The sequence below is a fragment of the Lepidochelys kempii genome, chromosome 9 (assembly GCF_965140285.1).
Source record: "Lepidochelys kempii isolate rLepKem1 chromosome 9, rLepKem1.hap1, whole genome shotgun sequence".
Classification (NCBI taxonomy): domain Eukaryota; kingdom Metazoa; phylum Chordata; order Testudines; family Cheloniidae; genus Lepidochelys; species Lepidochelys kempii.
The window spans coordinates 78882993-78901147 of record NC_136388.1 but is presented as its reverse complement, the minus strand read 5'-3'; the positions used below and the strand labels follow the sequence as shown (position 1 = coordinate 78901147).

Sequence of the window (18155 nt, the reverse complement as noted above, 5' to 3'; positions counted from 1 at the left end):
TAGACCTGAGATACCATATTCTGGGTTGTGTGTGTGTTTGTCTGTGTGTCTGATGGAATGAAAGAGAACTTTCAACAGCATCCAGGTGGAACATGCCTCAACAGGACCACTCCCAACACCCTTTTACTCCCCAAGCTTCCTCACCTTGCTAGTGCACAGAACATGCTCTGAAATGCTGGCTTTCTCTAAGAGGTAGGAGGAATTTTGTATTGTAAATAAGACATGTACAGCGTTAAACCCAAGTAGAAGGGAACATGGGAATTGTGACCATAAAGAAATGGCCTGTCTCCCAAAGATGAGATAATCTCAAATAGATGGGAAATAATGTTGCGAGAACGCTATACAATCATATTTATTACCACTCATTTTATGTTTCAACACATACAAGAGCACCTATCTTAAAACACTAGAGCTCCCCACCTCTGAAAGCCAGGCCACCTGTGCTTTACATGGTAAATCTAAAACCGAACCAAAACCCACCATTCACAGGATTCTTTAATTAAAAAAAGAAGCAATAAACTTGAATTTGATTGGTTGGTGGTTTGTGTACTTTGCAATGGAGAGAATGGTGATATAGGTTGTTGCTGCTTTGTTTCTCTATTTAAGAATTCTTATGAGCTCTGTTTTTGTTTTCATATTTTAAATACTCTGTGAAGCACCTACTGCCTGATTTTCAAGAGGCAGGCTTATGGTTTGCACATGTCCTTACTTTGTAACTAATTTTCCATTCTAGAAAGAGAGCAAGGGTTACTCCTGTGAGTAAAGTTACTTATGTGCAAAAGTGTTTCTGGAATTGGGGCTTATGTCTGCAGACTTGCAGCTGGATCTGTGCAGGTGAATGCTTATGACTGTGTGAAGTTCTACTCAAGTCAGTGGGGCTGTGCAAAGACCCCAGGGACAGCCCATTAGGTCTGTCTTATAGGATTGGGGCCTAATTGCCCCAACAAGGGTCTCTGCAAGGTTTGAAAGTAACAAGGATGTGAGAACATCCATAAAAGTGACTCTTACCAACTACTTTAGGTTTTGTGGGTTTGGCTGTTTTGATAGTGATGTATTTTTCATGATTAAAAAAAAAAGTAAGTGAAAAGAGACTTGGTCCCCTGCAGTGTTTACAGTACAAGCACCAGGAGCACTGAGAAAACCAGAAGGTAAAGCTAACTGAACAGCCAGTGGATAGGAAGGAAGGTCCAGTGATTAGGTGCTAGTCTTGGACTTGGGCTCAAGTTCCTGTTCCTTTCCAGAATTCCCGAGTGGCCTTAACCTGTCTGTGCCTTAGTTTCCCAGTTGTAAAATGAGGATAATGGGACTGCCCTACCTCACAGGGTGTTTAATAAATGTATTGTATGTTGTGAGGTGCTCTGCTAAACAATAAGGGGAGTATATAATACCTATCTCTATAGCACTTTCCATTGGTAGGGCTCAAGGCCCTTTGCAAAGGACATCAGTACCCTTGTCCCTATTTTACAGATGGGGGAAACTGAGGCACAGAGCAGTGAAATGACTTGCTCAAGGTCACCCAGCAGACCAGTGGTGGAGCCAGGAATAGAACTCTGAGTCTCAGTTGTGTGGACTGCACTCCACAGTACCACAGATAACGTAGTGTCCCTGTCCAAACTGAGAGAAATGGAAATAAGGAGCAAGCAGCACAGTAAAGCAAACAGATCTAAAGAAGCATTGCCAGGTGTTTTTCACTAACACAGAGAAGAACGATTGCTAAATATCTGTTTTTCATCTTGCTAGTGCCCCTTTAATCAAGTGGTAATCTCCATTCGTGGGCCATGGATCCAAAGAATGCTAAGCACAGGAGGAAGCTGTCTTTTACCCCAGGTCAGAATGATAAGGTCCTATGTTTTGACCCTGTAGTTCGAGGTGAAGAAGGTCTCTGTGGCTTTTTCTGCATGAGGTGCAATGCACCTAATCCCGAAGAAGAGCTCGACTGTGCATTAATAGCAGATGAGTGTCCACCCGCCTCAGAAGAACTTTTCCCTGAACGGACAATAAAAATCAAACCCATGAGAGTCCTGAAGCATCATCTGAGTGCTATCATCTTCACTGAGGATTGTGTCTGGTGCAGAGGGAGCATTGTTATTGGGAATGGACTTCCCAGCAGTGCTGACATATTCATCTTTAATGGCCCTGCTCATCTGAAACGCAGACCCGGAGGTGAATGGGAGAGAAGAGATGATCCAGCCTGGCAGGTTGAACACCACAGACCAGAACTGAAGAGAGACCGATGCATTCTGCCCTGTGAGAGCAATGGAGCTGGAAAATACATATGTTCTCATACCCGCCCAGACCCCGAGGAAGTGGAGACATGGCCCTGCTGTGTGGTGAGTTCATCTTGACTTGTTTGCCGTCTTTGGGGCATATGCTCAAACAGGGCCAAGACATTCAAAAGTGACTGGTGATTTGGGGGGCCGCTTCCATCATTGGTGCCTACCTTAAGATGCCTGAAATGGGGCCTGGTTTTCAGAGAGCAAGTGTTGAGCACTTTCTGAAACTCAGGCCCCTCCAATGTGTCTCAGGAGGAGCACCCAAAATCATTAGCCACTTTTGAATCTCTCTGTCTATTCTGGGTTTCTTAGTTTCAGGCCTGTGAAGCTGCACAGCTCAACCTCTGTGTATGGAGCTGAGACTTTATAGCCTGGACTATTCTTGTATACAGAGGTCCTACAGCATGCAGGGAATTAACTCCCTGCTTAGACCTCACAGAGGTGTACAGGGTGGAATAATGAGGCACATCTGGGGACTGAAGGCCCAGTCAGGCTCTTGGAGGGTTTGCAGGAAACACTATTAAAAACAAACAAACCAACCCCTAAATAATGGGAAGGGAGCCCTGTGCCCAGCTGTTACAGGATCGGGCTTTACCCCGCCTGGTGTTTTCTGGGAATGCAAAACCACTTTTTTGTTTTATCATAACTAAAAGCCTGTGGAACAGAACTTGATGCTGACTTTGGGCCTGTTCTTTCGCTGCTGAGCCAGCTGCTCCACTGCAATTCTCCCCCTTATTCTAACCCTGTGCTTACAGTTGTTCCACTTTGGGGGCTGTGAGGAAGAGGCTTGTTCTGCTGCAGCATGGGTATGTAATAGCACAGTAAAACTCGGTGCAGAGTCGGTCAATGGTTAGGGTCTCAAAATGACCATTGTTCCCTTTGCCTAACCTTTTCCCTGTTTATTACTCTAAGTTAATGATCATTTTAGTTGAATGATCAGCTGTATTCCTTTGCTCTAGAGAACTATCTGTCTTTACTAGTTTCTGCCTTTCCTGGGCCCATCTCTGTGGAATCTGAGCACCTAGTGAACAGAGTGGCCCTATTTTTTTCTATTTACAAAAGATGCTGTAGACTCTGTGTAAGCCAGAGTTGGATTGGTTGGGCAACGTGAAGAAAATGGATACCCCAAACTAAACTGAGTTCTATTTGACACCTGCCACTGCTTATGCCATGCAGTAATTTGGATCGAGCTCTATTATACACTCTGGCAGAACAAGTGGTTACCCAGGGGCTGCAAAGTGAGGCCTACTTCGGGTGACCAGATAGCAAGTGTGAAAAATGGGGACAGAGGGTGAGGGGTAATAGGAGACTATATAAAACAAAGCGCAGAATAGTGTGACTGTCCCTATAAAATCGGGACATCTGGTCACCCTACATCTGCAGGATAGAGCAAGAGGCTAGAAGCTGGCAGATACAGGTTATAGCCCCAGATCTGCTGGACATGTAAAGCTCCCTGGCTCTTGTTGCTTATTACTGTGGTACTTTGTACTGTGGTAGTTTGTTTACATGAGCTAACTGGAGGGAGTAATTTACTGCATCTGATATGGCTGGGAAAGGCTGATAAGAAGCCAGGAGCTCCCTGATCTGATTCACCTGCAGGATAGCCAGCTCCTATGCTCTTCCCCCATGAAGCATGTCCTGTGGCAGGTGTTTGTGGGCTCTTTGAAGCCCTGTTATGCCTCTGAGCAGAGAGTCTGGAATGAGAAGGCTGTGTCTCCTGGGACAAGCATTTTCTTGTTGTAATGTGCGTGTTTCACAGTCTCAGGAACAGGAGCCAACTTCTCCACATGTGGGATTTCTCAGTGCTCTTGAATGCTCTGCTGCTCTGTGCACCGCACAAGGGCTGAGCTTTCATCTATGTGGTGGAAAGGGTTGGTGTCAGCTGATGGCCTAAGGTATCCCTAGGCTGAAGAAATGTGTCGGCTATGGATTAAACACCATCTCCAAGGAACAGCATTAGACTCGCATGTGAGCCTCCAACCTGTAGTGGTTCACCATTTTTTCACATGCGGGTCACCATTGTTTGTGGCCTTAATGGCATGTGAGGCCCTTTGCAGACACTCTGATGATAAGGGCTCTGCCTCAAAGGGCTTACAGTTTGAAAGTGTGTAAATATGCAGGGAGAAAACAGCAGAGAGTGTGGTAAAGATGAGTGGGAAGAGAATGTGAAAGAGGCTGTTACCCATGCAGCATGGGTGGAGCGAAAGCAAAAGTCACGTTAATAATGTATTACATATCCCGCATCACTGTGGTTATTGCTTCCAGCTGATCTCTAGTTAAACATTTCCCTCTCTGCATTTACCTAGAGCAAATGGCTTCAACTAGTATTTTCAGCTCCCTTAAACAGCCCGAAGTTGCTACCTTTTATGATTTATATTGTAGGTGTGCTCCATTGTGCTAAGTGCTGTACAAACACATAAGTGTCAGTCCCAGGCCTAGAGAGCTTATGACTCTACTACCTGCTGCCACCAGGGATGAGAGCAGGGGAGGGCAGCAGCAGGTAGGAAAGAGGAGGGCATTCAGACCCTCACTGTCTTGCTGCTTTTTGTCTCCTTCCTTCATGTGAACTGGAAAGCACTTTACTTGCCCAGTCCTGAGACTGAAGTTCTATTTCTCCTGTGGTAACTGATGCTACCACTCCCACCTAAGGCTGAGCAGGGGACTGTGTTGATGCCATCGACTTCTGCAAGAGGCATGCAGAAACTGAAGTTCAGATCTCAGCAGGAACTGCTGAATTTCTCTTATGTTGTAATTACTGGTTCCTTTCAAGCCTGGAACCTTCATATTGTGTTACTGTCTAGGGATTATAAACCGATGGCGTAATCATTTATACAGCACGCTCATTTAAAACCTCCCTCTCCCCACAATTCAGTCCCTCTTTAAGGAGACAAACAAAGGCAGCCAAGAAAGCTGGGATGTGGTTGCTGCATATTTTCTTTCTCAGGGCTTCTGAATTCTTTGCAGTGACGGAGACAGAAGCCCTAAACAATGCAGGCTTGCAATCAGCAAAGTAACCCTTGTGGCCTGGCATCCCGCCCGCTCTCTCTGTGGGAGATTCCTGGGGAAGAGGCACCCTGTGAGGAATAGGGACCAGGCGAGTGTGTTATGGGGTGCAGAAATTTTCTCATTCATGGCAGCTGGGCTTGCACTTATCAGCCTGGGGGTGCTTTTATGATTTAAAAGTGGAAAGGATTTCTTTTCTTTTCTTTTTTTGTCAAGAGCTTTATAACTTGACTTTGAAAATTTGGTTTTGGATGAAACTTTGCTGGTGAATTTGAAACCCAGAAACAAGGGGTTTTTTAATCTAATTTTCATTAGAATCTTTTTGAGTGCTTGGAGGAAGGCAAGGCAAAGCAAATAAAGACCCCATATAACCCAGCATTGTTCTGGGTTTGGAGCAACATTGCTGTTTCAGTCTCAAAACAATCAGAGTAAAGGTTCCTCTCTCAAAAAATAAAATAAAAAATTCTGTGGTCCATTTTCTTCCTCTAACTTTAGTTCTTGTTTTACTTTAGACTAGGGAGGTTGCATGGACAAAGCCAGCCCAGCCCTTTTCCAGGGTATCTGGGAGTCATTGCATTTCTAAATACAGCCACCGAGTGGCAGCATGTTCCCATCAGATAGTGCCCAGTGGCCTTCCTGCCAGCATACCCTCTAGTAAGGAAATACTGTACTCCTCTTGTGTCCTATAGAAACCATCTGAGTTGTGCGGGGGAGGGGGCATGGCTAAAGAATTTTCTGTAAATAATGCTTGTATAAAAAGAATCTGATTTCTGCAGCTCCCGCAGATTTTTCTTCTATTTCCAAAGGGTGTGAGCAGCAATGCAAATGGCCCAAATTCAGCTCTGGTGTAACTATTGACATCAGTGGAATTGGGTCCACTTACACAAGAGCTGGATTCTGCCTGACGTGTTCCTGCAGGCTTCCCGTCACCTAGAAGCTTGCATCATTCTTATAAACATCTCTGGCAATGACTGGATTTCTCATGAATATGCCAGGCTGTTGAAGGAAGCTATGAATTATGTGGGGTCATTTCAGATACCTTTTGTGATGCCCCTGAAAGCAAGAGGCTGCTAGCAATGATGGCAAGAAAAGCAGAGTGGTGAGCAGATGCCATAAAAGTTTCATGTCTCTACTCCTAGGATGCTACACCTCAGTCCTGACCTGCAGGCCCCTGCTATGTCCTGGATCTGGCATTTCATGCAACTTTGCTGGTGTGCCTCACTTGTGACCTGCAGTCCTCTGTTACCCCAGTCCTGTGTTGCTCTTGCTAAATTATTTATTAATTAATATTCCATCCCACATGACCAAAAGCTCCTCAAGTTTTCAAGCATTGAGATAGGATAGCGATTATGTGTGGGTAATTCATGATGCACAGATTAAACTCCCAAAATCCTGGCCTAGCCTATAGTGAGCTCAGTAGATCTGACATGGATTCTCTGGATGCAGACTGCTCACTGTTAGTTCATTCAAAATCCTGCTCAGGGACATGGCTGGGATCTTCCCAGGACATTAGAACTATGTGTTAAAATGTACAGGTAGATTGATAATGTTTATTTCATGTCTTTTGCTCATGAAAGCTGGAAAGACAAAAGTCTCTCTGTTCCCTGTGTATTTTGTAGCGGATGAGAATGCTTTGGCCATCAGAGGCATATGTGGCCAAGCACTAGCAGGGACGAGCCATCATGTAGTTGACTAACTGGATTCTGTGCACTATGCGGGTGTTTCCTGTGTTTATGGCCCTTTGTGACACACTAACCTTTCCTGGATTATTCTCAGCAGCCCTGCCAGATGTCCACGTTTTGCTGGCGTGATTTGAGTTTCCCAGCGATCTCCTGTTTTTTCTGTTTTGTGAAAGCTCTGAAGAAGCAGCTGGAGCTGCAGAGGTGTGCAGGAGAAGATCCAATAGAAAATTGGAATGGGCACAAAGGGAGTTTGTACCTTTATTAAGTGTACTCCCTGGGGCAGAGCTTTTATTTAAAGCATTGGTGTTTGGGATGGTCATTCTAGAGGTGCGGATTGCAGGACAGAGTTAAGTCATGCCCTAGGATTGGGTCTGTCATTGGGCTGTAAATAGCGCAGGACTTTCTCTATATGTTTGCCATGTGAGATATGCTGCTATTGCTAATAATAAAAGATTCTAATAATTCTTTGCCCTTCTATGGTGCTGCTCTGCTAAGGATTTCCTAGCACCTGATAAACATTAAGTAAGCCTCTCAACACACTCCTGTGCAAGTTATATTATCCCTGTTTTTAAGGCAAGCAGGTGAAAAAAAATCACCTGTCTATGCCATATTGCCCCGTTTTGCTGCTTTCTGCTACATAAACTGTGTGTGTTCTATATTTGTTTTTCCATTTTTTTTAAAGTGCTGGCTTATTAATTTTTAGCATGATCAGTTTTGTCTTCCTGATTTTGCTGAAGGTCTCATTTGGATGCGGATAGGGAGTTGCCACAGGTCTCTACTGATAGCTGTGGGGACTGAATCTTTAACAAAGAGAGCTTTTCTTCCAACTGTTTGTCAGGTGTTCTAGTTAAAGGGGTTTCAAGAAAACAAACTCACGCCAAAGTGAGACTGCGTAACACAACAAAAGTAAAATCTACGTGCCTTTTCCATCCATTAGGATTCACATCCTTGTTATCTGGTATTACAAACCTACCTAGTTTTCCAGTCATCCATAGAGTCCTTCAGAAAAAGATTGGTCAGCAAAAACTGAATTTTATAATGCTTAAAAAAAGTCGAAACCAAAACCCAAGCTACTTTGAGATCTGTCCTCCATCATGAAGGAGCATATTTGTCAAGTCCCTTTCAAATGTGGACAAACAGGCACATGCAGAGATCAAGTGACTTGATCAAGGTCACATAGTGAATCAGTGGTAGAGCTGGGAGTAGAACTCCTGAGTCCTGAATTCGGGTGTCCTCCTTTAATTACTTGGTAATGCTGCCTGCCTATTACCTGGGTCTTCATACAGGTCATTTGGAGCAGACTAAAAGAGCTGTGAGGGACACATAAGAAGCTGTGACTCAGTTGGGCTGAGAATACAAAGTTGCTCTGACATGAAAAGAAACCAGGGCAGGTTGCTAGATTAACAGTTATTAAGCACCCACAAAAGCCTTTATTTATTCATTTTTAGTTAGAAACTTTTAAAAAAATGATATTCTCTCCTGTCCTATAGGAAAGCCCATTATCACAAGGTGTGTGACTGTCAGGGTTATGGAATGAGCTGGTTGGATTCTGAATATTCTTACGGGCATTGTCCAGGTATTAGAGTAGGGGCTGGGAGTCAGGAGACCTCAGCTTGAGTCTCAACTCTGCCATTGACTTAGGTATTAAATGACCATATTTCCAAGATCAAAAGCGGGGACATTCTTGTGGCAAAAATTTTTGGGGTCAGAAAATAGTCATTCAAAACACAAAGTACACTTTTTTTCTATAATGTGTGTGGGTGTCACTCCTGCCAGCTTCTGACTCCATAGTGACACATGCATATTTCTGAGTGGAGGATTTTTTTTCCCAGTAACTTAGTATTTTCAGTGAGCTTATCATAAAATGCTGAACAAGTTGGCATTAACGTTCATGCTGAGCAAAAGAACAGCTGTGGGAGTGTCTTTGCTCACTCGACACTGTCCATCACCCTTCATGCTTATATCAATAGACTGTTTGTTCTTGCTAAACACAGAGCTAATTCTACATAGTATAGCAATGTGTCTGGAACAAACATTTGGTAGTTACTTTAAACAAAAAGTTTTGATTGATGAAATGAAAATCCTGAAAGACGTTCCTGGGACATCATTTGAAAACCCGGGCTTCTCCTAGAAATGGGAGATATGATCACTTTACTTATGTGCAACTTTGGCCACTGCTAAATCTTCAAAATTTCTCTTCATTTCGCATCTCTCTGTAAATCAGGCCTTGGATGTCTTGAATTGGGCACTCAAAAACAGGGCACCGTAATTAGTGGATGTTGGTGAAGACTGAGATTTTTTTAATTTCTCTTCCTCAGTTTCCCCATCTTTAAATTGAATAAAACCTTCCCCTACCACACAGGGGTGAGGAGTGTGAAGCTTCAGTTCACAGATGTTTGCAGAGCACTTTGAGATCCTAGCTGAAAAGGGCAAGTTGCAATAGGAAAACAAGTTGTTAATACTGGTGGCTATTTTGTAAGTCTATGGATCCTTTGGTATGTATGGCATGTACTGTTGGGGCTATTTAAGCCATGTGAGCTAGGGACTTATCAAAATAAAGGAAGACTAAATAGAGACCTGTAAAAAAGATATGGTTCTTGCCCCTCTGTCAGAGAGCAATATGCCACTGAATACACGCTGATGTGCCTACCCCTGCTGGCTGCTGGTGTCTGTCTTCCATCTCCATCCCTTTCTCCTGCCTTTCAGCCCTGTGCTGATCTGATTGAAAGCAGAGATTGCTTGTGAGTGAGCGTGAACCCTGAGCCCCTGCTACACCTGCTGTTGTCCTGTAAGGATTGAGTCACTGTAACTTAAAGGCGGCTTGTGTAAAGGTTAGTGCAGGAAGGTTCGGGGACCTTGTCTCTCCATGCTGGGGGAGGCTGGGGTCCGATTACCCATAAATTAGATGAATATTTTTGCTACTGTGCTCCACTGATAGGGAGCTGTGTTTGTGGCGTGATGGGCAAGTGAAAGGTCTATCCGAGGTTCTCGTTAGCTCAGATGCTATTCTTGTGGGTTGTCTGCTGGTTGGACATGCACCAAGTTCTGGCTGGACATGCTGTGTTGGGGAAAATGTTAATTAAAATCAAAAGTAATCGCCCCCACCCCCTCCCTGGCATGTGTGTACAAAGTGGTTATTGCAGTTGATTGAAATATTGGGGTTATTTGTTGGGGAAGTCTGGGACATCAGCAAATGAGATTCTGGGGGTGGTGACTTTTGCGGGGCGGGGGGACAAAGCAATTGTTCTGTGCCTGGCGCTAGCTCAGACGCTGAGAGGAGAGTGCAAAAGTTATTGCTAACTCTTCCAGTAAATTCCCTCAGATCTATAGCTTCCCTAATGACTGTCCAGATCAGTGGGCAGCCGGGAGCTTAGTTTAATGTCTCACCTGGCAAGAGCTGTAATACTTTCCACCCCTTCATATGACTGTCTTGTGGCTGCATGGAAGATGTTAGCATATATGATATAAATAAAGACTGGACCTTCCTTTGACCCTTGGGGGTGCCCACTGGGCAAAAGCCAGGCCATTGATATGTACTGTATTCAGTCTATTTTCTACAGTGGTTCAGAGAAGCTGATGGTTCACACAGATGGTTCAGTGAAGCTGTTTTCACCCCTCACGTCACTCTCCCTGTATGCCGTACAGAGGAAGCAGAAATTAGTGAGCCACATCTCTGCAGAAGTCTTGTAGTGAGAGCCATGTGGCGTCTATGCCACCCCTCAGAAAATGCAGGACAGTAGAATTAATGCAGCACAATACATATCATGACCTTAGTGGAAGTTTTCTGTATTTACTTGCCATATTTTTTTCTGCAAGGGCCGGGGAAGAAGGTGTTTCAAACTAAGGGGACTATATTTTTCAGAATCAAAAACCCTGATTTTTTTTTGGTGACTTTTTTTTTTTTAGAGTTGCAAAATACTCTTAAAAAGAGAGCAATCTACATTTTTAATTGCTGGACATATCGATCACTCATTTAAATGTATAACAACTCTATTGATATCACATTGTCTTTCTACATGCCGCACAGTGAAAACTCTGGTCATTTAAGCCTGAATCTGTAGTCCTAACTGATGCAAAACTCCCATTGTTGAACTCTGTGGGTTTCCTGACTAATGGCTACGGGATTGTGTCTTACAGAACTCCATGAAATAAAGCAAGAAGGACTTATATAGTTTAGTATGAGTATTATTTATTTTGTAGCCTCATAAATAGTATCTTTACTCTAAACTTGACAGATTTCTTTATAACTCCAATAGTCAGTTTCTTGATGGGTTTTAGCCAGCTGACCAGCACGCCACACCTCAATGAGAACTAGTCATTTGGCAAGTTTTGGCTTGAGAAAGTTCAGGCTTTTTTTCCCCTTTTAGTTATTTGTGCTAATTAAAGAAAATCTGTGTCTTTCATGAGAAAAGACTCTTAATTTTTTCTGCTGTAAAAAGGTTTGGTTTGGGGTTGGGTATTTTTTTCACAGCTTTGAATGCTTCAGACAGGGGGAATAGACTTTGCTTAACCTTTCCAAATGAGTTCTCTTTTTGGTTGAGCTCTAGGGTGGAAAATTTCAGTGTAAAGGGAGAATGTTGTTGGCATCTGAAACTGGAGATGATATGGGAATTGCCAATGCTATAAACAAATAGTGAGTGAGAGCATAGTGCTTTGCTCTTTGTTTAGCTCCATCTGTGTGAGCCTTAAAAAAATGGGGTTACTTGGTTGTAATTGGGGGCAAAGTCCCCTGGACTTTTCCTATTCAGCCTTCTGATTGTGAAGGATTATAAAGATTAAATCCTCTGTCCCAGAGGCTTGCATCTAACGTGAACTAGCCTGAGCCAGAAAAGTGATTCTCTTTACCACAGGAGCTGACATGTGGAGGTTAAGTAATTGTCTATTTACATGTAACGTTCCCAGCAAGAGATGCTTTTCTTTGTAGAATTTGGTTTCCACTTGCAGGAATACTGGTGCCCTGAGGCACACACGTGTCTCCAACAACCCCCTTGTGCTGAACAGCACATGAGAAAGCATGCTGCAGAGAGCTGCCTGGGTTCGTAAACAGCGCCTGACTCAAGCAAGTCAGAATCTGTATGGGAGAAACAGAAAGTTTTGGGTTATTGAGAGCAATTACATAATGCTCTTGTCTCCTGATGCTACAGAACAACCTGATGGCAGTAATACTTAGTTTTCTTATTTGAAATATAAAACAAACCCTGGGTGACCAGTGCTCAGAAGGGATTGGATTTAGTACCAGATGTGTGGAGAGACGGTGCTCCGGAGCTGTTCTAATGCATGCTAATCTCTCTGCTGTTCCAGAGCACCTCTGCTAGTGCACCTCAGTCTGATCTTCAGCACCGGCTGCTGTTCCAGTCATGGGCTCTGCCCCCTTTCCCTGCAAGCACATCTTGCAGCTCTGCTAACGTGCCTTAGTCCTGACCTCCAGCGCCCTCTGCTCTTCCAGAACATGAGCTTACTCGGTGGTAGTTTTTGAAGCAAGTCCCTTTTTGAACATTGTATTTCTTTCACCCTGCTGCCATTTCCAGCAGTCCAGCACAAAGGGCTGTTTTGTGGAACGGTGGCAGAATAAAGAACTGGGTTATTTGCTGGATGAATTAAATGTGACCTATTGACAGAGCCAGAATATTTTCCCTTGTTTTGGTCATAGTATGAGTTCATTTGGCATATTAATAGGCTGCCTATCATCCTTCAAAACAGGAATGGAAACTACCCCTATTGGAAATAACTTTCTTTGCCACTTAATGGCCTTTCTCATTGTCCTCCTGTCAAATTAAACTGTTTTGGTTTAGGCCCTCGTATAAGCAATTGTTGTCGCATTGAGCATGTCAGGGCTGTTTCTTTATCAATTATCATCTTACTGCGTCTCTTTCAGTGTCTCCTCTTTTCCTCAAGGAATTACCAGGTAGTGATGACCTAGTGTAGCCAGTCACTTCCTGAGGTACTGGGCTACCAACCCTGCTGAAAGGAAAGTACTAGAAGTGTCATTTAGGCTATGGACAAATGGTGGTGGTAGCAGCTCGTGCTAGCTCTGCAGCAGAAGCCTAGAGCCCCTTTCTAGAGTATGAGGGACAAATCCCAAGAAATTACACTTTTATTAGCGAGAAATTGTTGTTGTTATAAGCAAAAGCTGCCAGTTAAGCTCAGTAGCCATTTGTAAGGTATTTGTGTCAATTGCTGTAATGCAGTGGTTTTCAACCTTTTTTCATTTGCGGATCCCTAGAACATTTTGAATGGAGGAGCGGTACCCTTTGTAAAATCAACCTGTGGTATGCGGACCCCTTCCACAGGTGTCTAAGGCTGAAAACTAACTGAACAGAGTTCAGCTACAAATGTTGCAGGTGCTTGGCACAGTATTTGATGCAGTGTGAGAGAGGGTGCTACACTGTGGGCTTCTGTGGTAACGACAACACTTCCGGTTTTGACCTGTAGGTGGGGATATTCACATACTTTTTGATTGATCAGAAAACCAGAATGCCCTTTCTGGGATCTGAAACTTAATTTTCATAGTCATCTTTTGCGGACCCCATAGACAGACAGTCTGCCCCCCCGCCCCATGCCCTCAGGGATTTGCAGACCCCAGGCTGAAAACCACTGCTGCAGTGTAATACTGGAGGCTGCCAGGAAATGGTGGTAGTGTGTCTGAGGTTTATTTTAAGGAAGGACTCTATAGGAGAGAAGCATTAGAGAGCAAAGTGGAGGAACCAGGGAACTATAAAGCGTGTTGGACACAGGTTTGGTAAACATTGCCTCTCCTTGTGAAATCTAAAATTCACCTTCTTAAACCTCTGCGTTGTATGGAAATGGCCTGATATGAAGCCTAGGGGATGACGGGACCTTTCCAAAGTGAGAGGGGTTTGTGCTGATTTACTGATGAAAAGGAAAATGGAAGGAGGAGTTGGGTCAAAGTCAGCCATGGAGTGTGTGGACTGTCTGCTCTTTCCATGTGTCTGGGGTGGGAAGAAACCTCATGCCTCTGGCTATTTGACCCCTCACCCTTAGAAGATGGGTAGGCATCTCCTCCAAAGGTCTGAACAAGCAGAGCTGGGCTGGGAGGAAACCTGGCATGTTTTGGCTCCATTCTGTCGGCAGTTTCACAAATCTCTGCCAGGAACAATTGGGTGTGTTAGACTCATTGGCTAAATCTACTTGGCACTGAAAAAAAAAATGGGGAAAATGAGAATAAAAAGTAATCAGAGTGACCATGATACAGAGGGAATACTGGGGGGAGACTGAAGAATTCTGAGCCCAAATTCAAGACAATTTTATCCACTGTTTCTTTCCCTCAGCAAGGCAAAGCCCAAGCATTTCATATAACCCTGAGCAGATCTGGCTTGAGTGTATGCTTAATGGAGATGCCAGGTTGAGTTGTGACCCCTTGAAGGCACAGCGCACCCAGTTGTGTTCCTGCTGGAGGGCTTGTTAGTATGCAGTACGGCTCCGCACTTCTCACTGAGGCGCTAATGATGCGTGGGTATGAAACCTCACCCATGTTGTGGATCTGCAGGGGAGGGAGGAATTGAGATAAATGCTTAAAGATGCCAAGGATGCGTTCTGTGCTCCTTACTCTCACTGGCTCTCAAGGGAGCTGAGGTTCCTGTGTTGCCAGATTTAACTCTTTGGACAGCCACTATCCTTTCTGCAGAAATGCTCCCAAATTATATTGCACGCCACAGAACGTCCTGGCTATCCAAGTCTATGGGAATGGAGAGTATACTCTGTTCCACTCTCTATCCAAGGCTCTTGGACGCTCTGCTACTGGGCGAGGGAAGTTGATTCCAAGAAGCCAATTAGAAAATCTTTCGTTAGTGGCTGTGACTCGGTGTTCTGAATTTGATGGGGCAGCACAGCACATGCGCCCATCATGCTCCTGTGTAGGCAGTGGCAGCGAGGAAGTAGGCTGTTGGCTGGATCATCAGATTGTGGTGGACCAGATGATCCAAGAACATTTGTGGCCAGCACAGTCTGAGCACACTGAGTCCCTCGCAATCACATAACTGCACCGTGCAGGGTGGCTGTGCCCAAGATGGCTGGAAGCAGATGCTGAAACAGGAAGAATTTAAGTTTTCTCATGTCCCAATGGGTTTTACATGGATCATCCACCCCAACGCCGCTTGCTTCCATCAAGGTGGAGGGGAGCCTTCATTGGTTTGGACAGCATTGTGGATCTCCAGTCCGGAAGGTCATGGAAACTGACTACCCCCTATCTGCTCATTATTCTGTGACTTGCTATTGCTGAGAGCAGCATTTCTGGGATGTTGAAATCCCTCCTGGAAATGCTAGTTTCAGGGAATAAGAAAAGAAGTACTTGTGGCACCTTATAGACTAACCAATTTATTTGAGCATAAGCTTTCGTGAGCTACAGGGAATGCCATTCACGCTGTCAGCTCGTGCTCCTGACTCGCTGTTAGATTTGGGGGCACAGATACAGCGTCAGGGAGAGAAGGTGGAAACTCCGAGTTGGCAGGGACTCTGGCTCTCTTTGCTATCCAGCCCTCTCAGCTCTGAGAGGCTTTTTGTCATTATACAGGTGACCTTGTGCAAAATGAGTTTGGTGGCTCAGTCTATGTCCCAGTGCACAGGTGCCCCCTTGGAGAGGGGAAGAGGGAGTACCCCATGGAAGCTGAACTGCCCTTTTGCCCTTAAAGTTGCTTCCTACAGGGCAAGGGTGTAGGGGAAACTGGCGTTGCTGCTGCCTATGCTAGACCTGGTTAAACAGAGGTCACTGGCCTCCACGGCTGGCAATCCAGCACCTTCCAGTCCACACTGAAATGCACACTGAGATTGTCCACCGCCGCTAAAAACCAGCCCCACCCCATTTCATTTGCTGCTGCCTGTCCTAGCGGCACATGGCAAAGTCATCCCTTTGGTCCACTCTTTCCAGTTTATCAGGCATGTTCAAAGAGCACCCCTTGCTGTTTCCCAGAGAGGATCTGGCACAGAGGGAAGACACAGTGATCCAGTGCAGAAGGAGTTAAATGCTGTCACTCGAGAGGCATTTTCTCTAGAAATGGGTAGCATTTCTTGTGGGCAGCAGGCTTCATGCTCCTTCTTTCCCTCCCCCCCCCACTGCCTTGTGCCCTCCATTGCTCTGCTTCCAGTGCTGCGGCACCAGCATATCAATTCAGCCCTATTAAAATAAAAGGGCTACTGTTCCCTCTATGCTAATGGGCTGAGTGCCTGCTCCACGAGTAGCCACTCTCTGCCTGACCTCTGGGAAATGTCTGTGTGCAGCAGAAAGTGGAAAATCGCTGCATGTGAATGACTTGCTGGAGCTGCTACGGAGGAACACTGAGCCCAATGTTCACACTCCTTCAGCCACTCCGTGTTCCCCAACAGCACTGGAGCTGGTCCTCAGGAGAAGCCTCAGCAGCAGCAGCTGCAGCTGTCAGCCTTGACAGCCCTGGACTGCGGCTGGAAGGCTGCCAGCCTGTGATTTGTTATTAATACCCTGCCTGAACACTGTGGAGCAATGGCAGTGATAATAATAGCCCATCAATGGGACAGGAATAGCTTGCTGGAGGCAGGCCTGCTTGGAGGCAACATCAGATCTTACAGTTGGTGAGCTGTTGCAAGAATATGCTGTACCCGTCAACAAAAAATAGCACTCAACAGCATGAGCAGGGCAGAAAGGGGTGATATGTTTACTTGCAGTATATGATACAGCCACTAGGTGTCTCTTTGTGCTGTATAGAGTTCTAGATAGGGTGTGGTCCCTGGTAAATGTGGGGACAAAGCTGGAAGTAGAGCTGTGTGGGAACATGTGGATTTGAGTCCACAGTCTGTAGTTTTCTTTAAGGCTTCCCATGTAAGATGGTCTCTGATTCCATCTGAGCCTTAAGGTGCTACTGAAATACAAATAATAGTATTCTTCACCATCACCAGTAGATACCATGGTAACAGGGAGTGCAATAGAAATACCATAGATGGTTAGATGAGTGAGGTAAAAAGGTCTTCATGTGCTGGCATCATTTATTGGGAAGTACCCACCAGTAGAGGTGGTACTTACAAATTTCAGCCAATCATCTGCTTCTGTTGCCATGCTTTCAACAGACCTAACATTTGGGCCCCACAGTATCTGAGAGTGCCATTATTATTTGCTGAGAATCCCCCAATTTGAAAGATTGGGGGATTCCCTCAACTGGACAGGATTTGACTGTCCCAAATTCAGCATGGGACTTGCAGGGGGTCTCCTGTCTGAATGCTTTGGGGGTGATGTAAGTTTTCCAGATACAAAATTGCCTAGATGTACAGGTGGGTATTTGCCTCTGACTTCTGTATTCCTGCTGCTGCTCACTGAGAATGAGTGGGCTTGGGGATTGGAGCAGGAAAATGACTTAAACCCGCCTATGAAACTAGCAAAAACTAAAAGGTTGGATCTTGCCTCCTCTTTTGAAGTGTACGCTGCGGGCGGGACCTGTCCCCTTCCTCTTAAAGCTGCATGTTTCTCCCTCTTCCATGAAGGAGTTTTTTGCCCTCCCTGGGGAGAGAGGCAGTGTCACTTGGTCACTGTTAATTTGCAGCTGCCGTTTTGCTTTCCAGCTGACATTTTGCATGTGTTAACTAGAAAGCCACCATTAATAAACATCTTGGTGGCACTTTGTCATCTAAATGTAGTGCAGCCATTAACTCCAATTAAAAGAGGGACAAGGCCAAGAGAGAAACAGGGTAGGAGCCAGCACAGAATTGTCCCTGCTCTCAGGGAAGTGTTGTCCCCATGGAAAACTAGCTCAGCCCTGTCAATCTGAGAAAAATAAATTATGGTGAATATGCTGCTTGTGGCAGCGACCATACTGTAGAGTGTGTGTTCCTCAAGCACAGGTGCACACGCTCCTTTGCCCATCTCCCCCCCAACTCTTCTAATGCTCCTGACCTGCAGCATACCCTACGAGTCCAGTCCTAGGCTCCCCACCCAGCTCTGCCCATGAACTTCACTGCTGTTCTAGAGCATCCCCTGCTACTAAGTGCTCTGCGGTGAATGGGTGACTAACCCCTCAAAATTGCTCCTATTCTGACAACAAAGCAGTCTGGCTTGAATAATGATGATTGTTCGAATGAGCCAGGAGGGGCAAGAGATTCACCTGTGAATTTTAAAAGCCTGATGCCACAGCCCTGAATGGGCTTTGAGTGATTTGGAAATAGGCATGCTTCCTGCCTCCTCCCTCACCAAAGAAAAATGCTTGAGAGTCCCCAGTAT

The 18155-nt window shown here is 45.1% G+C and overlaps 1 protein-coding gene across 1 annotated transcript in view; it reads left to right on the top strand.

Annotated features, from left to right (window-relative positions):
- Positions 1-18155, top strand: part of STARD8 (StAR related lipid transfer domain containing 8) — a 142100-nt gene that overhangs the window by 2725 nt on the left and 121220 nt on the right. The window contains exon 3 of the mRNA XM_073360982.2: positions 1741-2330. Coding sequence (XP_073217083.2) covers positions 1779-2330 — 552 coding nt within the window. The 5' untranslated portion in view covers positions 1741-1778. The remainder of the gene's footprint in view (positions 1-1740; positions 2331-18155) is intronic.